At 33.5% G+C, this 25,024-nt stretch overlaps 1 protein-coding gene across 6 annotated transcripts; it reads right to left on the bottom strand.

The window, feature by feature from the left end:
* Positions 1-330: 330 nt before the first annotated feature.
* Positions 331-24,958, bottom strand: pasha (microprocessor complex subunit partner of drosha). Of its 6 annotated transcripts, none has more exons than XM_075366505.1 (4): positions 24,350-24,958; positions 8,880-9,108; positions 6,861-6,990; positions 331-4,267 (listed from the first exon to the last, which is right to left on the bottom strand). In XM_075366505.1, exon 4 carries the CDS (start codon positions 3,952-3,954, stop codon positions 1,780-1,782), a length of 2,175 nt encoding a protein of 724 aa, XP_075222620.1. In that variant the 5' UTR covers positions 3,955-4,267; positions 6,861-6,990; positions 8,880-9,108; positions 24,350-24,958; the 3' UTR covers positions 331-1,779. The 6 variants fall into 6 exon arrangements, with proteins under 6 accessions (XP_075222620.1, XP_075222630.1, XP_075222647.1 ...); XM_075366515.1 differs by having other exon boundaries at positions 24,398-24,958; XM_075366532.1 differs by lacking the exon at positions 6,861-6,990.
* Positions 24,959-25,024: the final 66 nt, after the last annotated feature.

Raw genomic sequence — 25,024 nt, 5'->3', positions numbered from 1 at the left:
TGTCTTTTATATATGATATCCAGTTCAAAAACAGTAGCATATTATCACCTAATTACTAATTGTAGTAAAAAATACAACTTTTTTTTTTCAGTTTTAAAAATAGTTTATAAATTAAGTCACTTCATTTGTATCTGTTTTTTTTATTACATTTTGCAATACATGTATATTCCTAAAAAGCAAACAAAACAAAGCAAATTTCATATAATGATTAAAGTATATACTGGACTTTATTTGAAGAAAAAGGTACAATAAATCATAATGAACAAAATACAACAAACACAATTATAAATATCTTAAGAACACGTTGACAATATGTCTCAATAACAGTAGTCAAACAATACTTCATTCTTTAATTTAACATATTTCATTAATACTACAATTATTTTTAATGAAATGTAAAAAGTCAATACAAACAATATGAAAAATAATACAATTGAAATTTTCAACTACTAATATAAAATATGTGTAAGCTTTTCTACAAGTTTAAGTGTAACAGTAATTAACACTACTTAATCAAAATCATCAGTTAAAAGAATTTATTATTATTTACATGAATGCTAATTCACCCTAAGCTACAATTGATCAATCAAATGCTAGTAAATTAATAGATGAACCACCTAAGTAGAGTTCCATCAATATCAATGTTAGATAACAAATAAGATGTAGATAAAATCTTTATGAAATGGCTAAATTGATTTCCATTCTAACAAAATGAAAATATATTATTCTAGTTTGAAGTGTCTTTATCAATTACAAAGTTTGGCATCATTGTTAAATATTATTAATACATAATCTTTCATCTAAAATATAATATTACATCTTGGGCTGGCTAAAAAATTCAGAATGAATGAGTTTTTAGGAAACAAAAATTGGCTGTCAGATTCTTTGGTGCTCATAAGTATATTTCATGTAGATCAATTTTTAGGAAATTAAAAATTCTGAAATTTGTTTATAATGAGTTGACATTACGTTTAAATTATTTAAAAAGGAATACATTTAAAAATATTACCGTTAAAAACTTAATTAAGAGATAAGCTTATGAAAACTAATCAAAATTTAAAAATTTTCAATTACGCATACTAACAAAATTTTTAGATTTCTGCATTAAGTAACTATAATTGCATAACAAAAGTGGTAATTAGACTTCCTTTTCGAAAATTGACTCAAAAGAATACCTTCATAACAATATAAATTAAAAAACATAATTTATCACTAAGCATTGGAAAGAGGCCAATACCTATTCTGCATTTCTGTATAATACTTGACTGCTCCATTAACCGTGTAAGCATTAGACTTTTCTTTATAAAGAGTATTATATTATGTATATTACAAAAATAACATTTACTTATTTCATGATCATGCAGAATTGATAAAGTTAACAATCTCTGGGCAAAACTGTTACAGCATCACATATTTCTTAGGTTCAAAAAAGCTAAGCTTTAAACTCAGGCTATAATTTTAATTCTTTATTTCAAGTTTAGAATGCTTATTCTATTTTAACCTTCCTATTCAAGTATTATATTTCATACACTCAATACACTAGCAATTGGCCAATTTTACTTGTATACTTGTACTCTTTTTAAATTAATGTCATTATCAGTTGAGGTTAAAAGATTTACCTTTTGTTGTGTAAAAAATAAATTAAACAACAAAAGGTAAAGAAATGAGAACATTATAGATTCAAATGATCAATAATTAACGTAAAAAAATTGACCAATTTCATTTTAGAATTGATATTACGGGAAAATTCACTTATTTTTAACTGAAGAAGATTATGCCTTATAGAGAGATTTTGTTGAGATCTGTGGAAGATAATGTAGGTAGAACAATATCATCTGGAGGAACAAACTTCCCTATTGGTTTCACAGCCATCTTCTTTTCTCTAAGTTTCTTCATTTCAATTCGAAGCTTTTCCAGAATAGCAGTGTTTGGTTGATTTAGCGATGCTTTACTTTGTAATAATGTTATTTCTTGCTCTTCTTGTTTTTTCTCTTTAACATTTTTAACTGATCGATTACCATACAAACGTAATAAAGAGCCCCAATTAGTAATATGTGGATGTAATGCTTGCAGAATTGCTTGTGAAGCTCGCTGTTTTCCATCACGTTTATTTTTACAAGTGACTGTAGCTGTATGGCTTCCAAGTTTCATGGTAAAAACATTTTTTTTATGTTCAAGTTTATTTACTGAATATTGCACTTTTACGTCTGTTAAGGCATAATTCCTCTGAAGGCATGTTAAAAGGATAGCATATGGTGATGGTTCAGTAGTTTTGGCACAAAATTCAGCAACTCTTGGATCTTCAATTTTGATTTCATCAAAGATTGACAAACCAGAATTAGTGGTATCCACTTTATTGTTGTCTTCCACTTCAATTTTGTTCTTCATTTCAGGAATAAGAATTTCAAGAGCCACTTTGGCAGCTTCAAGTTTAGCTTGTTTTTTACTAGCTCCAGTTGCAGTACCATAATGTGTTCCATTTATTGACACTGTAGCAGAGTATGGTGTAGAGGGGTTTTCCAGTTCTTTAAACTCATATGAAGGTTGTTTTTTTAAAGCATGCTGTAAATATTCATGAAGTATGCAAACATAACTTTTTCCAGTGGGATTCATAATCCATTCTTTATGAGGTCTACAATTTGTGTCATTATCTGGATCAATGATAGGAAACTTTAATAACTTTGTTCCATCTGGAAGAGTTAGGCGCTGTCGTTGTTCTTCCTGCTTCTTCTGTTTTACTTGCTTACGACGAGCAACCCATGACTTATACTTCATTGAATTTATTGTTTTGAAAATAAATAGTGATTGACAATATTCACGAATCTGCTGAGCATCCAATGATTGTGCAGCCTGATTTTCAGCAGCAGTTTCAATACGTGCATTATGTAAACAAAGTTCACTATTTAGAGCAGTTGGATTGTTCTTGGCTATTTCTGCATTCTTCTTCTCATTTTCTAAAGCACGCTTATACTGAAAACAAGGAATTGCACTCAGTGGTATTGAATGATTCCTTGCACTTCCTGGTCCAAGGTAATAAGGACGAGCCATAGTACATACTCTACTTTTTCTGTGTAAATAGACAGGCATTCCACTTTTATGGGTAAGTTTAATCCAACCTTCAGGTAAAAGATCAAAATGATTTAATTCAATTTCTTCTAAAACTACTTTGGTTCTACACTGAACACCATCATTTTCCTTATCATCTTTTGAATGTTCATCATCTAGGGATTTTTGTCCTGAAATTTTAGCTGAATCAGGATCATTATGGTCACCTGTAGTATCTGCAATGTTCTCTTGTTTACTGGTGTGCACTTTTCTATTTCCTTTTGTTTTTTCATTATCATATTCATAACTACTAATTTCTGTAGATGTTCCTTCTTTTAGTTTACGAACAAATTCTTTTGCAGCTTCTTTTGTTTTTATCTTTCTTTGCCCACGTAATTCTTCTGGAAGACCTTCTTCAAGCATCATTTCTACTTCATCATCAGGAACATCAGATTCAGAATCTGATAAAAAATCTGAGGATGAGAAATCCTCACTGTCTCTTGCTTCATCTAATACATCAAATTCTCTTAAAGAAGGTTCTAGCATTGCATACTTTTGCTCCTCTTCATATCGTCTGCATAAATTATCAACTATATCTTCCTTATCAGAGAAATATGGGCTACTGGCTTCATACTGATCCAGTCTTTCCATTCGTTCATAAACATTTTCAGATGAATCATCATAATATGTTTCTGAGCAACTGAAATCTTTATGAGTAATTTCTGTTGGATGTGTTTCTGTATCTACTTCTCTTTTTACTTCAATATCCACATTTTGCATGGAATCAAAATCAGGCCGTACCTTTTTAGATGGTGGTTCTTCATGGTCCATTTTAGTATCACTCATTTCTTCTTGCTTATCAATAGTGGATGGACATTTCTGAAGTGAACTATTAACCTTTTCTTCCATATTACTCACTTTTGTTAAATTAATTTTGCATACTAAAATAAACTATGCATTAAAAATTTTTAAATAAACAAAAACAACTTTAAACACACAAAAAACAATGCAACACTGATTAATTATTTATTTTCTTTTCAGGTAAAATGTTTAAAAATCTGGCAGTTATCTATAAATATCACAAAAATTTATTGATAAATAACTTTAATACCATTAAGTTTAAAACTTGAAAGACACAAACCATGTGCTTTAAAATTCCCACAATACTTTTTTATGCACTATTTTGATATATAAACTGGTTTATTCCACATTTCATGAAGCCCTGAAACACAAACAAAAAAAATTACCTAATGATAAAATTAGAAACACTGTATCTAAATGAATTACATAAATGAAATTCCGGATTTTATTATTACCATTTAAATTATTTTTGTTCAGTTAAGTTTCTTTTCAGTGTACATTAGGGTAAAAAAGGCAAAGAAACTTTTACAAATTATTTTGTAAAGTTTTTCACGCTCATTAAATGGCACAGAATTTTCCACAATAGTCTCACAATTTTCGCTGTTATTTTTAATGTGTACTAACAACCTAATATGGACTTGGATAAGATGGTAAACTGTGTCCCCTTTCTTTATAATCTTTGATCAACTTTATCTTTATAGTGACTTCGGCAAATGAAGCTGAGTGAGAGTAGTGTTGGGGAAGCATTTAACAACAGTGATAAAATCAATATAATTAGGCCAGCTTTTTGTGCATCCAAAGATAAAAAATGTTTAAAGAGTTTAAACCTGCTGACCCCAGACTGGCTGTCCTGACAATTAAAGGTGAACAAATTTAACAATTGCATTATACATAGTACATACACCTATAAAAAACACAATTAATAAAGCCAAGTTTTATTACGTTAAATGCTTTGATGATCTCCAGATAGTGAAGGTATTCGCAAAACTATTGTATGATAACATATCTGATCCATTAGAAAATACTAAAAAAGACCAAATGAAGCACATGAAGAGATAAATTTGTTTGCTGAAGGAAGGGTGTTGGCAGCACTGAAGATCACTTGGAACATAAAATATGTTACCTACACAACATACTTTATAAATCCACACAACTATTGGGGTATGTGAATGATCTGGATGTAACTTTAATATCCCTAAAAACATATATTTCAGGATCTTTTCAAGCACTGAACAAAACATGTAAAGGAACTGATATTTTGATAGAAGGAAACAAAATGAAGCGCAAGAGGGAAAGCCTACAACCTACAGGTCTTGAGAATAAAATTAAGAGAGTACTAATTTGTAAGTTGTAAATTTTTAATATTTATATTTTCCACGGAAATAAAAGCTAGACTGATGACTGACAATACAGCCTAGTTTGGAGATTGGTTGAACCATTTAAGTCATGAATTTTTTCATACACTGCATTGGTGAGATTTCATATGCCTTGATATTTTCAGTGCTTAATTATCCCTTTGAAACTGGATATTATCAAGCAGTGACAACAATATGATCACAGGAATAATGGGCAAGTCTGAACAGTGGAGGAGGCATAAAAATGAACTTTGCAATTGTTTAATGAGCCAACAAGTTATTTTTCTATATAGTCTTTAAACCGATATGGGTTCATGTGGCCATAATGGAATGTGATGAACAGCCTGAAAAGATATTACCTATTAATCTAAGAGAAAGAGGAAGAAGCTAGCAAGACAAGGAATCAGCAGATAAAGAAATAAATAAATGAATCCAAAATAGGAACAAGGAAATCTGCCAGAAATAAAAAATACACATTTGTGTGAAAATTAATATTTTTAATACAAGTTTGTAGAAATTATACCAGGGGTTGATAATCAGTATTTGTTTTCCTATATTTCTACTCAAAATGAGATTATATGATTCATAAGTATACCTGAAATAATGGTGCAAGATTTAAGCACTATTTAATTGGGTACTGGGCAAGACGGTAAACTATCTATACAGTCCTTCTGAAGGTATCATCATACCCTTTCTTTTTTCTTATCCTTTATTCCTTCTTTCTCAGTTAACTAAGAAAGCATAGCAGTTAAGTGCTACTCTGCCACCTTGCTCCCATGCATTCAAACCAAGGGCTCTGTTTCTTATCCAGGGATTGCACTAATTGTACTAAACCAAACTTAACTTTACTGGGTAAAGTTAGGTTTTCCATTTTTCATAAAATTAGCCTAATCTAATAATATTATTTCATTTAGTGTGAAAAACATTTAATAAAATAGTTTTTTCCATTATTTTTTTACAACCCCTTCACCATTTCCAGTAAAAAGTAGTAAATATGTTATGTATTGTTTCTATGACATACAAGAATGATTTTTGGTGAAATTATATATATAAATACTGAGACATACGCTGCAAATGTAGTAATTTTTTTTTTTTAAATGTAAGGAGTAAAGGTGTTATTGTAAGAAATATATTATAATCAGTCAAGGTTACTTACTCAAACAGGAAATGCCATAAATATTCATTCATATTTATAACACACAATAATATTATGTTATATTACTATAATATTTATAGTAAATAATTACACACTGAAAGATCAAATGTCTTCAAAATAAAGCTTTAGAAGTAAAAAAAGGCATAAGCTCATGTATGATTTAACAAAATATCCTTAAAATAAATTACATTATGAAAAAAAAGTATCATAAAAAACACTCTGTAACATAAATACCCAAGAAAATTGGAGAAATAATTCTGTTCAACTATTAAAAAAAACCTTATTACAAGTGATAAAAATTACATCTCAGTACTAAAGAATTCTTTTTTTGATGATTAATTCTCCACGTAAGCTTAAAAAAACCTGAGCATGGAAATTTTGTAACTTACAAAAAATGCCATTTCTCAACTAAACCTTCCAGATGAAATTAAATTGTAACTTACACTCTATTTTGATCACTGTTAATTCATTTTTTAATGTATTCTAATATTTTTGTTGTACCACATTTAATTGAATCATTTTTTTCATTATTTGACTTGACAATTTCAGTTTATGTAGAAAATCCATTCCTACCTGTAAGTAAGAAATTATTAAAAATGTCTTATTCTCTAAAGTAATAATGTTGAACAAGCACGGTTATTTACAACTACATTTATTTTACTCGCTATTGATTTTCAATTTTAATATCTGTTCTTTGTACCATAACTTGCTTTTCAATAATCTATCAATACTCCAAGTTATACAATCGGGTTCCCTATGGCTATCATCTCAGTATTTCTTTAGAGTAATCCCCTTCATCTGGATCGTTTCTATCTAGTTCATCTTATGCATTTGCAGTCTTTGTAGACACAAATTAAGTGGCCAATTTTGATATTGTATTTAAAGATAAATTATTTGACTTACAATGTACATAAGAAAGGTTTTTTAAATACTAAACAAGTGTAATGAATTCTCAGCAGGGTAACACTATATGTAAATTGTAATTGGAGTTAATATCCATTAAATTGTAAAGACAAACTATTAACTATGTTAGGAAATCACAGTGCTAAAGCAATCAGTGACTGCTAAACACATGCCGTTAACGGTAATAACTGACAAAAAGTAAAAGTAACACAGTAAGCAAAATTTATTCATAATGTTAAGGTTTAACTCCAAACAGATTTGGGTAAAGTTTTTATCACAAATCTCATTTAAAATAAAAACAGTTGGGAGGGTAATAAATGCCCCAAAATCAAAAAAAAATTTGTAAAAACCTTAACATAATGAAGTACACTAACTATTACTAATGTGCATTACAATGTAAATAACACACCGCACACTCATTTTTCAGACGATCAGTTTAATTTACACTTCATAAATGACAGATGGGAACTAACAAAATAAGAAAATAATTTACATTACACAAGTAAATCAAATTTTGAGTCACTTTCTACTACACAACTACCATACAAAATATAGATGGCAAAATAGAAGACATCCTACAAAATAAAGATTTTTATTTTGATAACATAAAGTACTGCGTTGCAAAAATTAAAAAAAATTATAAAAAAAACAAATACATACACTTTAAGGTAGTGGAAGTTATAAAAACCTATTACTATTGGTCTACTTTTTGCTTTAAGTAAAACATCATTATAGACTACTGCTGAGAACACTGAGCATGTGGCACCATTCACTGTAGTGTTCTTGTTTGAATTTGGTTTTTAATAATTATTTTTGTTTATACATTCAAAACCTGTGAATGATTTAAATTATGTCTGTTCAGTCAGAATGTTATTGTTATGTGTAATTTGCAAAACTGCATTCAAAGGTCTAGTGAACTGCTTCTGTATGTTTGTGTCACTGTGAAAAGTTGTATCCAGTTTGTCCTTTGGATAATTCATACAGTTAGAGTACGCAGTCAGTTTGTATGTCCCAATTAAATTAAATTAGTTGAACAGTTTATATTTATTTCTGGCTGATCATGTTAATTTTCTTTATCTGTGGTGTCTGTACATCTACGTAATATTTTCTGCTTTTTCTTTAAGGAGGAAGCAATTTTTTCAGTGTGGTTGTTAATGTCAGTATAATTTGCTAATTTTGTCCATCTTGTCTTTGATCTGAAATTTGTGTACAAATTAATCTTTATCAGTGCTTTGTTGTATTCCTTTGCTTCAGAAAAATATTTTATTGTTTGGTAGTCTTGCTGTGAAAGTGAAATACTGTGAGTTATGTATACGTGTAATGTTGTGTGATTAGAAATATAAGAAGCTAATGGTTTACTATATTAGAATTTCTCTGAAATAAAGTCAAATTGTTAAACCCTAAACCAGTATGAATGTTCTTTAAGTGCATCCTCAAGCCCTTCCTATAGGGAAAATAATTTGCTCTAACCAGGGCACATATCAACATTATTTAAGAATCAGAGCTATTAGTTTTTTAATTATTTACATCATGTGTTTAAAAATCATTGTTATTTATACCATTTTGTCCAGTTTTTTGGCTGCAAGTTTCTCACATGAATATAAGAGCAAAGTTCTCAAAAACATAAGTTCAGAAATGCTTAGTTTACTGTTAATTTCTTAAACAAAATTCACAACTAAAGACGCACTGAGGATTTTATCCATCATCTTATTATTGATGATTTCACTGATCATTTCACCATTTCATCTTGTTTAAAATTTGTGCAAGAACATGTCCAAGGTCATAATACTACAATAAAATAAAAAAATTAGTTAATATATAAATATATAATTATTTATACTAATATAATTTAATGTACGTGTTTACACCATTAATGTTTAAAAAATAAATAAATAAGAAGACTGATTATCAAATTAAAAATTGCAACTTGTAAATTCTTAAATGATTTGTTCAGATATAAGTTATTGTGGAAATTGTTTGAGTGTCAATGCTCAGTTTATTTTTTCCACACCATTCTAGTGATATTTTATACAAAGATCAGTAAGTGCCACAAATTGTTTTGTGGTTTTGAATTTGACAACATTTCATCATCACTTGTGTATATATATATATACAGATTTACATTTATACAGATGATTTTTGGCAGACAGTATGTTAAAACAAAGCTCGGTAATTAATAATTTAATAAAGTAAATGAAATAAAAACTTCACTATTTCGTTACTTAGTATAGTAAATGTTTGACTGAAAATTTGTTTGAGATTTTACAAATATATTAAAAATCTCAATATATGATGTTTTCTTTTGCAATCCAAATTAACCTACTAATTAAACTCATGCATGTATGATAATAATTTGATTAAAGTATGATTAAAAAGTATAAGGCTAGTTTTTAAAAATGTTGAAGATTTTTGTAATATTATTTTAGTTATAATTTTTCTTGATAAAGATTTTAACATTTGTTGGTTTTGAGTTGGTAATACTGAATGTTCTGGAAAAGCTGTTTTAACTTCTCTGTATTAGTTTTATTTTGTTTAAAATAAATCAGAAACCATCTACACAATTTGGATGAAACTTTTTGTAACTTGGCGTATATATTCTGGTATATGTCCTACTTTATAATTAATAAAACCCAACAGATTAAAACATGATTTGAATTGAATATAAATAGAGAATTTTTTTCTCTATTTCCAGTTCATTTAGAAAGAGTGGAAGGGGTCTTTTCATGGTGTTAGAATGAAAAGATTAATATAAATAATGTGAACTTCTTTTTAACAGTCTGTATATTTTTGACAAAAAGTGTAACTGGAGTTGCTGTTGTTACATGGTGGTGCTAACTGAACTTAAAGTTGCAATAATTCTGAACAAAAGACATATTTCAGGAGGGTGTCAAAAAATGTACACTGTTCAAATTATTTTAATCCATTAAATATACTGAAGCTATGTATTGTTAGATGTTTGTACATTTTATTTTATCTGCCTCTCCACAAACTAAGTAATTTACAAATAATAGGAAGAAAATTATATGAAATTAGGTTATTAGACTAGGTCGATGGGTATTGAACTAGGAAGCTAGGTACTAATTACACTCAAATGTTTTTGCATTAAATAAATTAACCATTCATTATGTGACTGTGTTTCTTTTATAATACATACAATATCTAAGATGTTAATATTATTGTGCCTAACCACCTCACTACATTAGCAAATGCTAACTGATTTGGTATAAGGAAATGATTTTTCTTTTCCTTTTACAATCCAGCTACCAATGATATTTGCAAAAATTACACAAAATCACTATTCATATGACAAACTGAACCAAATTTAAAATGAGTATTTTTAATGAAATCAATTTATTTAATTAATTGCAAATATTTTATTGTATTTCAAGTAAATATAGCTTACAACCAATTTTTAAATTTTTTGAAATTCGAACTTGAAAGGAAAGAAGAAAGGTAAAACAATTTGAACAATGACTGCAATTTTTTCCAATTTCCGACTATACTAAATGAGATATTCACTAGATTGGGGATTGCAAATACTCTTCAGATAAATATCTAAAAGCCATTTTTGGGTTTTTTGAATTTTGATTTTTTAAGGGGTGCGATGGCTCAGCCAACACGGCTATTATTACTGTACGTGCAATGCGACTGGCTGCACTTGCCTCCGATTACTTGACTAAAAAATATAAAATTAAATAACAAAAATTAGAAACAAAGTGTAGTCACCTTCTAGCGGTATTTGTCAGGTAATGCTAAGAACCAGGCAAAATACATCTTTACTTGTACTTCGTACAGATAACCAGTTATAACTATATTTTTAAAAGATGGAAGCCTACTGTTACGAAACATACACTCTTAGATTAATCAAAGTTTAGAAACCTATACTGACCAAACTGTTGTTCTGAGTTAATTACAATACAATCAGGATATCTTTTATAACCCACCGGGTTGGTCTAGTGGTGAATGCGTCTTCCCAAATCAGCTAATTTGGAAGGCCGAGAGTTCCAGCGTTCAAGTCCTAGTAAAGCCAGTTATTTTTACATGGATTTGAATGCTAGATCGTGGATACCGGTGTTCTTTGGTGGTTGGGTTTCAACTAACCACACATCTCAGGATTGGTCGAACTGAGAATGTACAAGACTACACTTCATTTACACTCATACATATCATCCTCATTCATCCTCTGAAGTATTATCTAAACGGTAGTTACCGGAGGCTAAACAGGAAAAAGCAAGGATATCTTTTATAAATTGAACATTTTTTCCAGGGTGAAAAACGTTTTCGCGTTATCATCGCCCGGACACAATATATTTGTTGTAAATAGCTAAACGTCAAGTTAAAAATTGACAATTACACATCAATTAAAAATTAAAATCAAGCAACGTAAAAATACATCTTAAAATGAAAAAAACCTGTAGCGTATGCTAAAATCGAAATAAAAACAAAGATAAATTACACTATATATCTCAATTAAAACAATAAAATTACAATCTGCTTTACGGCAATTGACATAAATATCTGAAACACGCTGCAGTAATTCAAATGTTTCAATAAAAACGGACGGCCCTAAAAAAATCGTAAAACATAAGATAACTTCATTTCATTATCCTCTAGAAAAGATGGCATGTTAGTTTCTAGTTTAAATTTACGACGTAATGATGCATAACAGATACAATCCACAAGGATGTGGTGCACTGTTAGTTGGCAGTCGCAACGAGCACAATGGGTTGCATCTGTTTGCATCATCAAATACCCATGAGTGAGCCTAGTGTGGCCTATTCTACATTAGAAGCTCCAGAGTGAGACTGTCTTTAATTAGACGAATATTACTATTATTATATTAATATTAGCATTCCACTCAATTTGCCATTTATCATGAAGCACCCTCTTTATAAAGCAGACAAGATCGTTCGAAGGAACGCGACTGGTGAAAAGAGGCTGCAAACAAGCCTCCTTTCCCGCACCATCAGCGCACTCATTGCCTGAAATTCCAATATTCTGCTGGGGATCCAGCAGAACCTCACTGTTGCATTACGGTGATAAATTTGCGAAATAACACAATGATTCTCACAGATAACAAGGTGTCTGGGGTACAGGTCACTAATCGCCTGCAAGGCATTCATGGAATCAGAGCAAACAAGTTGAAATGTTGGGCTAATTATATTTAAGGCGTTACTAATAGCAAAAAGCTAGCAATGAAAATACTGCCGTTGCTGGGGAGGCCGAACATGTATGTTCAGTTGCCAACCACAACACACAGAATTAACGTTTTTAGAACCATCCGTATAAACTGTAGCATCAGGATTCAGGCTATTTATATTATAAATTTTGTTTCGTAAAATAACCGGATTCGTGTTATTTTTTATTATACCGACAAAGATCAAAGCAGTAATTAATGAGAGAAGGCTGCCTAAAAGGGCAATAACAAGAAACAACAGAAAGGACTGAAAGCAATTGTATATTTAGAGCTGAGAAAAGGCGCTGAGCCCTGATGCCTAGCGGAGCTGTAGATCTCGGCTGTTCCTAGTATCGATTAACAGGCTGGCAGGAGAATATTGCATTAAAGGTCGGATGAGTAGGTTGCACTTTAATCTTAGCACATTATTTGCTTCCATCTAACCCAAAGAGATGGCTCACCACTATCCACCAGCAGACTAACCACAGGGCTTGAACGAAAAGCCGGATGAATGAATGATGGACTGCATCGAGCACTGTTAGAGCGATGGCCCGCGCCTAAGAATACGCTATACAGTCATAGTCTAAGCGGGAACGGACCAGAGCTCGGTAGAAGCGCAATGTGCACGTACGATCGATTGCCCCAAGTATCAGATACAACTCTCAGCATGTCTAACATTTTTAGACATTTTACATTCAGCACCTTCAAATACGTTACCCACGTTAGTGGTTGGTATAAGCACATTGGTAAAAATCCAACCCCCGTGCATGTCTCAACTGGTTCACCATGTAAATACGATGAGGATCAACACGGTCCTTCAACCGGGAAAAGCTTAGTTTTTCCAGGAAAACGTGAATCCAGTAAATTTAAATCCCGATTTTTAAGCGGGTTATTATTTTCAACCAGCCTCTCACCTGCAGCTAACGTTCTACATGCTACGTAAATAGAAAAAATCATGTATTATAAACAAAGAACACATAACGGGTTTTCGCACGCAGTTTGTTATACTATTTATGGTTACGGCAAACAAAGCAATACTTAAGACACTTTTCTGAGGTACTCCGTTTTCCATTCTAAAACTTTCAGATACCATCGTTCCAATTCGAACTCGGAAGTATTGACTATTGAGGAAACCCCTGATAAATGCAAGATTACCTTGTAACCCCCATTTATAAAGTGTATGACACGGCATGGAGGAGAGGAATCTCCTTCATGTCGTGTCATACGCCTTTTGTAAATCGAAAAATCAGCAACCAGCCGTTGGCAAAATAAAGAGGCATTTGGAGTAGCAGCTTCCAGGGCAACTATGTGATCAATACACGATTTACACTGGCGGAAACCGTATTGTTCTGGGGCAATTAAAGTGTTTCTCTCAAGGTACAACACTAGACGACGGTTTACCATTCGTTCCATCACTTTGCACAGGGTTCTGGCCAAGGAATATAACATGTGGGGCGTGTTTTATCTTTACTAGGTTTCAGTACGGGGATCATCAGTGCTTCCAACCAAGAATCTGGAAACACCTGGTCAGAAAATATTCTATAATAGATATACAGTAGCTGTCATAGTACACTATCTGGGAGGTGTGATAATATACTGAGCCTGATATTATCATTTCCAGGGAAAGTGTCACGAGAATTATTCAAGATATACCTTGGCTCATTATAAGAAAAGGGTATGTTTAATTCATTTTGCGAGTCTCCGATAACGAACGGGATATTTTCTACCTGCAATTTATATCTCACGAACTTCAGGCCAGTACGACGATGTAAGTGAAAATACCCTGAACGACCTTCGGAATATTCTCGCCATATCAACTGGCATGGTAACAAGGTCTCAGCCGCTTTGCAGTGCAATCGGCTGCGGTGAATGTACTGATCCAAGATGGTTCGAACTTTCTCCATATAACAGTTGATGGTGTTGTACAAGAAATGGATTCACCGTAATTCAGCCAAAATTTTCTTTTAGCACACCAAAATACTCAACGGCAAACAGCCCTCGCGTTGCGGAAGGCCCAGAACAATTCAGTCACAGTATACAACAATTCTCTATCGAGAATTTGGTATGTAAACGTAGCAAGATGGTGGGTCGCGCTACTGCGCTTATACTGGCCGAAGGGTTTCTTGTACTCGATCGAGTCCGCTTTCTGAAACACCATCTGCATGGCTGACTCTGACAAATCACTATTACCAACTGAGATTACAACCGGTCTGATCGCTTCCAAAGAAGCTTTTGGAGACGCACTAAATAATAGGGTTGTTAAACATAAGGACAGATCGATATACGAAAATTTACCTGATGAAGATGATACAAATGTGCATGATCCATCGTTCAATGAGCAAAGATCTAAGTTTTACCTCAGTCGATAACTATAATGTCTCAGGATGAACACGATGTTGAGCCCCAAGAGTAGTGATGGGTAATCGCCAAATTATTAGGCAAGAAAATTGAATCTGTGAAAACAGACTAGACAGATCATCTTCACTGATTGCGGAGGAAGGTATAAATTGCAGATATTCATTTTCAATGATGCCAATATTTTTACTGCGACTGCAGGGATGTTTGTTACCAGCGGAACACGGGTGGCCAACACTATTTCCTTTAGGAAAACAGTTTGATAGTCGCATCTTTCGCAAACGTATCCGCGAAAGGACACATCATGCTGGGGACGGAGGTGAGCCTCCTGCAGGCACAGTACTAATGGATTTTCTTCCTTTAGAAGAATTGCAAATCTTCACGGCGAGAAAGGAGGCCGCAAATATACCACTGAATAATTTTTGTACCCATAAATACTATTTTCCTGTATTACAAAACTGCGTGCACATTATTTATCAAATATAATTTCGTTTTTCTTTTTGCTAATAACTTTTAAGAAGTGCTTTGGTTCCGCAGGTACTTTATCGAAGAGACCTCTATATTTTCGAAGAGATCTCGAGATGGTGGTGAGGACTTGGAACCCTGGGAAGCCGTAGATACCGTACCAGGCGACAATTTTTTGATTGATCCTTTCAAAGAAATCTTGGTAGTTCGCTGCAGCGGGAACTTTATTTGGTATTGTACAAACTAAAGCGGTTTTCGATAAACCACTGTCGGTTTTTCCAACAATAATAATTTTCTTCTTACTTATATTCTTTGTTGGCTCTGAAATAATGGTTGTGAGCGAGGCGAGCTGAGCAGGTAACACCTGAACACTCGATTTCAATTCACTGCAGGATCCACACTGCTAATTACCCGCATTCTCAGGGGGTTTGCCTGTAGGTATCTGCTACTTTGGTCTCCTTTGATGCGGACAAAGTTACGTTGAGTTTGTGTTTCTCTATCTGTTTGCAGTTACTGGCTTTTGAATTAAGTGCTTTATCAGCAGTAGCAACAAATTTAGACCTGTCGTTCTCCATATACGAAGTGTTAGGTGGAAAAATTTGTTCGGGCACTCGCCTCAGCGTGGCGATAAGGTGGCAACGACTATTGGTCGTAAGTCCCCGTTACGAGTAAAGTGTTCGCCCTTAGTCATACTCGCGTTCTTCTTAGAACGAGGGCAGTAATCTGTGGTTAGTACTGTACTTTTCAGTACGGTATCTAGCTGATACAATAGCGGCGAAGAAGTGCATAGAGTGACAAGAGAATATCTAAGATCTCCGGCTGCCCGTACTCGCTGTGGGCAGTTGTCATATACGTGGGCTTGCCCAGTTTAGCTGGTAGATAGACAGCGAGGATATCGTTAGTTCTGCAGGTAGGGAATCTTCGGCCATTGAAGATTTCCAGGAGGTCCGCAAGTCCAGGCGGAAGCGCAAGCCGGAGCCAGTGCCGTCCACCTCCTCTGAGGATGAGTTAAGTGGGATGGACACGAGCGCATCCGCCTGGGTCAAGCCGATCCCGGCGGTCGAGGAGTTCAGGAAATCGGAGGGCAGACCTGTTAGTTCTGCCCCGCTGGCTAAAGTAGTCCAGGAAAATCTGCACTATTTTTTGAGTTTTTTCTCTTCCCGGCGACGTCAGCATTGGGACGAGGAAGACCATACTTCCAAGGCTGGTGAAGATCAGAGAGGCGGTGTCTGCGTTAGCAGACAATTTCGAAACTTTGGCCTCGAAGCCCAAAGAGGTCAAAGTGGCTCCCACAGTTGTTAGTCAGGCCCCAGAGCAGCCCAGGTGTTACGCTGATGTTTTGAAGTCGGAGCGGGAAGTCAGTAAGGTAACAAAGAAGCCAGAGGTGTTATTCGTAAATAGGGCAGAGGGCTCGAAGACCACGAGCAAAGACCTAAAATACGACTTTCAGGTTGTCCTTAACGGTAACCGAAAGGAGCTTCGTGTTAGGGACACAAAGGAGACTAGCAAAGGGCTGGTAGTGGTTGCTGATAATGAGACTGTCTGAGTCATCACGGAGTCTCCTGCTGTTAAGAAGCTTGAGGTCAACGTTGACTACAAGCGGTTGAGAAGGCCCCGGGTCATAGTATATAACATCGAGCAGAGTCTCTCTGATGAGGAGGTTTTGTCGCTCATTCGAAAGCAAAACACCGATTTTGACGAGGCTTAATTCAAGGAACAGTGTAGGTTGGTTTTCAAAACTGGCAACGTAATGCCCCACAGTATCACGGAGTCTTCGAATTAGGGGCTGGTCTCCACCAGAAGTTCGAGGGACGAATCTTCTTGGACTTCACATCCTGTCGCGTCAAGGAGTACCTTGACGTGCAGCGGTGCTTCAAGTGTTGTAGGTTCGGCCATAGGGCCAAGTTCTGTAATTATGTGTCGGTCTGCGCGCAATGTGACGAGGAGGGTCACAAGCGTGATGACTGTCCGCAGAAGGAGACTCCGTCTTGCATCAACTGTAAAAGGTTGCACAAAAGTCAATAGGCACTCGGTCAATAGTAAGGAGTGTGGTTGCTACTTGAGAGTTGTTGAGATGTATTTCAACTCTCTTGATGGTTACGTTCGGTCAACTTAACGCCCAGTGAGCCTATGCAATCCAAGTTGAGTTAGGTGAGGTTGTTGAAAAACGGAGCCTCGATGTTCTCCTTCTACAGCACCCGTATGTGGTCAAGGGTGATATGTCAGGTTTTTCAGGCTGGAATAAGTTTTACGTTGGTGATAGTAAATCCGCCGTGCTGTGCAGGAAGTCTATAGATAGTGTCTTCATACGGCAGGCCTCTGACGCGCATCACGTCGTTGTTAAGCTTGCCGTGAATGGTTTGAATCTGGTTGTAGTTAGTTCGTACTTTCAGTACAGGGATCCCACTGAACAGCATTTGGAATGATGGGAGAGAATTGTTAGGTTGATAGCGGGTCGTCCTATTCTTATAGGAGTTGATGCGAACGCCAAATCGCTCTTTGGCACAGTGGGATCACGGCGAATTAATCGGTTTCATTGCGCAGTATCATTTCGATGTTTTCAATGTAGCCGGAAAACTACCTTCGCCGGTGCAGTTGGTTTGCGGAGGGCCTTTCATGGTACCAACATTGATGTTACCATTGGCAAGGATATCCCCGGTAGGATTCTGAATTGGTCGATAGTCGGTGATCGCTTTCGCAATCATCGACTAATAGTTTTTGATTGGGTAGTTGGACTGCGCGATGTCTTTAGGGGTAACGTTCCTGTTCAGCAGGGGCGCTGCCTGCAAAGGCGTGCGGATTGGCCCAAGTTTTCGAACATTCTTGCGGCCAGGCTAAGAGTTTTTACTCGAAGTCTGGATGAGGTCCTATTAGACAACCTGGCAGTTTTTCTGCTGTGGTAGTTGAAGCCGCTGTACGCTCCATTCCCAGAAGCACGGGTCGGGAGAGAGTAGCTGGATGGTGGACTCGCGAATTGACTGCGATGAAGCGGACTATGGGCCGGCTCAGGAGAGCCGCACAACGTGCGGATGATCCTGATCGGCGTGGTCTTGATTGCGGATTATCGTCGGAAACGTATCTAGGCGGATTTCTTCTCCTACGGGGTTGGAATGCAGGTATCTGCTGCAAAAGAAATCTGTTTTTACCAGGTTGCAGGAGATTAGCGTCTTTTAATAATCTTTTCGTGCGGCCGGAAATGATAGCTTCTGCTGGATACAAATTTTCAGAATTGCCTTCTCCTCGTTAAAAGTTGGGCGACCTCGTGAGCGAGCTGAAAGTGATCCCCCACAGTTAACATATTTTTTTTCTCCTAGCATTTAGTCATTGTAGCCTTCTTTTGCGCATCAATCACATACTGCAGTGTTCGAGCAAGTAGTAGTGTGGCCATATCTTTGACAATGCCTATGGTAGGGAATAAATATTGGGAATTTTCTCCGGTGTAATAAAAGATTCCTCCATTCCGCTCTGATGTCTCATCTCAACAACACCTTGCGGAAGAAGTTCATCGGTAATCTCACTAACATTTACCTCCAAAAGGCCCCGACGAAAGGTTACTCCTTGGCTGGTATTCATGGATCTGTGGTGTACAGCTTTTATGTTAATTACCAACCATGTTGGTAAGGTGCAAGGGTGATCGAATCTACTCGTTACTAAATGTTTCAACCAGTATCGTGCCATCCCTCAATTTCCTGACTTTTTTATAGAGCCACTTGAGCCTGTTATAACTTTATTTATTAGGAAGTGAGACCTTCTTGATTGTATTCAGAACAAATCTTACCTTATTATACTGTGAACGGGATACGTCACCAATTCTAATCAACTGTTCTCATCAACAGAACTTTCATCCTTATCTGATAACGCTGAGTGAGGTCTTTTCAAATGACTTCGGGTGGTGGTTTTTCAGATGGACCACCAACCATCATAGGGGTTTTTCGGGAATTACTAATATTGGTCCCATGGGTACGAGACCAGCTCTGCAGAGCCCACGCGTAAATAGGCTACAGCTAAATACAACTGGGTTCTACGGTTGCGTTTCGTAAGGTGTCGCAACACCATCGAGTGTGAGTGTAAAAGGTTGTTGTGTAAAGGTGTATGGTATTCTGCAGCTCTGTGTGTAGTGGGAAGAAAAGCTGCAGTGGCTAAGGCCGCCAACGCCCAGTCTTAAATAATAGACTTACCGTCAGGGATAAATTGAAGTCTTCAATTATTATTCTCATAAGCATGAGTTTAACGAACGTAGCGGGGACAAGGGGTAGAGCCCTCTGGCTAGACGGTAAGGGCGAGCGAAGCGAGTCATGATCGATTAAACACTCCCTGATTACGATGGGAATCTCAAGTAACCATACAGCGCGAGCGAAGCCGCGACGGGATGCTAAAGATGCATCAAAGTAAGTAATTAATTTAATGCACAAAATTTCGCATCAAAAATTAATAGAGAATGTTTTCTCATACACTGATACCCATTGTAGAAGATGCGTTACTTTTTCCATCTCTTTCTCATCTCATGTACTATTGGCGACCGAAGTGCGGTAAATAATTGTCACATGTGGTGTAGAATTGGAAGGAATGCTCAACTGTGATGGAAAATAATTGGGATCACAACTATCCTTTTTTTAAAAAAGGGGATGAAGGAACCCCATTTACGGGCACCAAAGCAGCGTTGGACTCATTAACAGGAGTGAAAACTATCCTAGCTATCAAGTACAACTATCCTCACTCTTTTACCTCTCTCTCTTCTGTTTAACCTCCGGAACCACTGTAAGGTATTAGTTTAGAGGATGATATGTATGAATGTAAATGAAGTGTAGTCTTGTACAGTCTCAGGTCGACCAATCCTGAGATGCATGGTTAATTGAAACCCAACCAAACTACACCAGTATCCACGATTCAGGATACAAATCCATATAAGATTCAATTAAATTCGTATAAGGATTCAAATCCACATAAAAGTAACTGCCTTTATTAGGATTTGAACCTTAGAACTCTGGACTTCAAAATAAGCTGATTTGCAATGACAAGTAAACTACTAGACCAGCCTGGTGGGCTAAGTACAACTCTCCTAGCTGAGATGAATATTTCATTCAAATGTTCGACTTATGGTGGACTGTGTGAGCTGGTGGATTATTTCCATTTGTATTCAGCTACAATTAGCTTTTGTCAGCGCCTAGTACTGCAACTGTTGCTGCACAAAAATTTCAGCTTAAGTTAATTTTGGTGGTTTGGTTAAACTGACTGAATTCCTGGTAGGCATTAATTTAGAATATGGTTATCACACACTGTTAGAAACATGCCCTGTATTTGTCCACTTAGTAATCAATCTTTGTATATTTCTTATTTCAACTGGTTGTAAAAAATATTGCAAAAACCTTTTGATCGTATGAGACTGAATTGTGGACTCTGCACACATAACTCTTAATAGAAAGGCTTCTGTAAAAAAATCTTTCATATTTTGAAAGAAATATTAAGAGATGTCTCAATATATTTGTAATATATCTGACACACAATAGTAAAGAAACTCACTTATTCAAAAGATTCAGAATACTCAATTTAACACATCATTTCACAATTTTAATTTCATTTTTTTTTCATATGTGATATTATAAACATACCTGTCATAATTAATACTTCAGTTAATGAGTCACGTTATGAAGCACACCAATATACGTTGTCTTTTTTTTAAGCTATTTTACTTTCAGCACATTTGCTCACATGTTATCAGCCCATTTCAATTTTTTTTTTCTTGGCATTTAAAAAAAAAAAATGCTCTAAGATGTGGTAATTTATTAACGTACGGAATTTTTAGATTACTGGTAATAATACCGTTACATTTTAATATCCATTTCTACAGTAAAATAAAAATTGGCATAGGGTTGTACTGATGATGAACAAGTTCTTACAAACAAATACCAGTTATGTATACTATTAAAGTTGAGGAAGAAAGACTTTCTTTTGTTACAAAAATTAATTTACTAGAAATTAGTTTAAAAAAATTACACAAATAGGAATTAGATAGTGGGGAATTTTTAATAATAAAAAATCTTCAATGTTGAACAATAAGGGCCTTTTAAAAGTCATTTTGTAAAAATTTTCAATCCTAAGAACACTTAATCCTTTCCCATCTTCTAAATTCATTCATGGGAGGAAATATCTGTTTGACTGATTTAAGCTCCATGCACTTTACTTTTATTGAATTAAGTTTTTTTTTCTAATTGAGCCATCATTAAGGTAATCAAGAGTCATATGAATAATCTGAATTAGGTTTTACGATACTTTAAACATTTTTACACTAAATTTATACCTTCTATTGTGGGACTGCCCAAAACAACAGGTGTTCTTACCATTATTCTAAAAAGATTAGTTTTATAGTGTTAATAAGTCCTGTTTATTTTTTTCAATAAATAATTTGTTTAAATTTATTTACTTATTTTCCATGTATTATGATTGTTCTTTAGCAATCAAAGTGGCATCCAGTTATGTAGATTTTTTAAGTAAATCCATTTCGTCAGTAAAGTTTTTGTAAATAGTTATGAATGTAATCTTGTTTTCCAATTTATTACAATAACCATTTAACACAGATCATTACATGCAATCATCCACTTCTCTCAAACCTGGCATACAGGAAACAAGCTTTGGTTTCCATTGGTTACTAAATTAATTAGCTAGCAGTAACCAAACCATTTAAAAGATCTTTCCACCAATTTACTTGAAATATAATTTTTTTCAGAATCTATGCAATTTTCTTTCAATGAGTTTTTCAATAATTTTGATTAAAAAAAATAATTTATTTTATTTTTTTTAATATACAAAATAGTCTACATTAATTAACATTAATGGCTTCTAAATTTTTATTTTTTAAATCTTATAATATTTATTTAGTATCATTAAAAAATTGCTTTACACATAGATTTATTATTTTTTGTCAAGGATATTCCATCGTAGGATTAAAATATAATTATTTATAAAAAATCAATTTTCCTGCTTACTGCTTCATTTTTTCGTGCAAGTTTGGTATTTGCACAGAGATCTCTGCCATTCAAGACATATCCAGAAATTTAATAAGAACATACTAAAAAATTTTAAATATGAAGCGGTATGTTTATCATTTGAATAATATGAATTATAATTTGATTGAATTGCTTTATTCATAATTTAAATGTATACCTTTAAATTTAACTTTCAATAAAAAACAATATAAAATAATTAACAAATCTAATTATAATATTTATACCAGACACAGATTTTTTAAATAAAATATGGTGAACTTTATAAGGGAATGATTTATACAACTTTTTCCGGAACATTTATTATCATCTAAATATAATAAACAAAAATCTAACTATGTTGATTATATTTGAATAATAAATATTAATTTTCTAGTTTGGAAAACATATGAATATCAGAAATGAATGACAACAAATTTAAAGCCCTTATTCTTAAGTAAATGCACAAAAGACAACAAAAGAAATTATTAATGAATAAGTAAATTTTGTTTAAGATGATTGGATTAAGTAAGTAGTAAATTTAGATTTAAAATATATATTCAAATTACTTAAAAATAATAATTCCATTGTTTGCCACAAATGTTATATTAGTGGCCCATTTTATATTACTGACTAAAGTGATAAACATCCCTTTCTGTATTTTTAAATTTTTAACTATGTTTTTAAACTAAACTTCCAAAAAAACTTACTGATGAAGCAGAGATCTCTGTAGAAATAATAAATAAGTTTATAAAAGTAATAAAACAAAGTTTAAGAAGTAAAGCAGTAAGTAAAAAAAAAATTAATTTTATTACCAATTATTATTTTTTACATGCTATTGTTCTTTTTTACAAAGTTTCACTATGTCCTGGTGTTTGTTACTTTTTAATGAAGTAGCAACCATCCTTTGTTGATGTGATTTCTGTAACATATAATTATGTACCTACTTGAATAAAAATGTCTATTTATTTATAATTCTGTTTCAATTCTATTAAATCATTTCAATTTTATTTACTCTTTGCCCACTGGAACCCCTTTTCAAAAAAATTCTGTTCTGTATATTTTTAAATTATTTAAAACCAATTATTTCCTGTAAACTTGAAATTACCTTTCTTAGCAAAGAAAGTTTTGTATACAGAAGAAAATTTCTTGAATAGCAGTTAAAATTAAATGATATTTCCTTTACTAAAATCAATTTTGAAAAATATAAACTAAATAAAATAAAACAAGCGCATTAGCCCCCTGTTTACCATAATCATTCAGTAGATGGAACAATAACTATATGGAATACATTTAACATAACAGCACTACTGAATCCATGTTTGCAGGTTTTATATATTATAGTTATTAATTAATATAACACTACAAGGAATTAAAATTGGCTAATTCAACTAAATTAGGAATGAAACTGTCGGTGAAGTAAAAATTCTGATGTAGTATATAGCACAAAATAAAACTTCCTAACATTTATTTAAGTGAAAAATATTAAATATGTCTTTTAATAATTTATAACCTCACATTTTAATTCCATTAGAATATATAACCTCCACCAGGCAACAGTAAGCTGGGTACAATACTTTTCTTGTGCAACCCAATAACTATAATTATATACTTTTGGTTGGAATCTCATTTTCATTTCAATTCAAACAGGAATAAATAAACAAAAGATTAACTTAATCGAAAGGTTTTATTGGCAACCATCCAGCTTAATCCACACACCTAACAAGTGCATAAGCGAATATTGCTTAATATTTCATTATAATACTAATCCATAACTTGTTCTGTTCCGGAATTGAAAAGAGTAAATAAGATTTCATCCAAAACCAATCATAGAAAAATAATCGTCGGAGGATGGGTATTCTTTTAACTATGTGGCTGTCACAGGCAGATAACATTATTGATATAAAATTATTTTTTAAACAAATTTTTCCACTTTCTTAATAAAATACACGGGGAATAGATAGATAATAATAAATTTACTCTACAATTAAAAAATATATCCCATTAAAACGTTTCCTGTCACTCATAAATGTATACGATATCCACTACTTACGTATTGCAATAATCTTTTTTTCATAACTGTAAACTCTAATCAACATACTTCGCGTGTTGCCACCGGTTAGAAGAATGGAGCTTGTGCATCACTTAGATCTGTACTCGAGGGCATCCTATCGACCGAATTTGTCTATTCTGTAATTTTTTATTTAGGTTATCCCTACGTGAATTATACAACTCTTGGTCCTAGGGATACGAATAACATTCTACATTTCCGGAAATTTGCTTTGCGAATAATGTAGAAAAATTACTATTTCCTCAAGCATGATTACCTGCATTGCAGGATTACATAACCTTCTTTTTAATTCACAAAATATTCATAACAGGTTGGGATGCATTTCTGATGCGATTATGTATATATTTTTTCGAAGCAATTCTCTTATTTACAGAGTATTCTGCATTCTTAAATGTTAAACAGTAAAGAAATTTTAAATATAAACTGTATAATTTTATGTACATTAACTTTTTTCTCCCACAGTGCTGGTAATAAATGACAAAGCAAATTGTTATTAAACCATTATCTTGACTTTACAATCGCTATCTGTGTAATCAATATATGTATATATATATTTTTTTAAATGAATAATTCTGGAATAAAAGGAACTGGACAACATAACTACCAAACAACCATCGCAATTGTGAAGTAGGCTTATTAATTGTAATTACGATTAGC

The sequence above is a fragment of the Lycorma delicatula genome, chromosome 1, assembly GCF_047948215.1.
Source record: "Lycorma delicatula isolate Av1 chromosome 1, ASM4794821v1, whole genome shotgun sequence".
NCBI lineage: Eukaryota > Metazoa > Arthropoda > Insecta > Hemiptera > Fulgoridae > Lycorma > Lycorma delicatula.
Note: the sequence above shows the minus strand (reverse complement) of the source record. Positions and strands in the feature narration are given on the sequence as shown.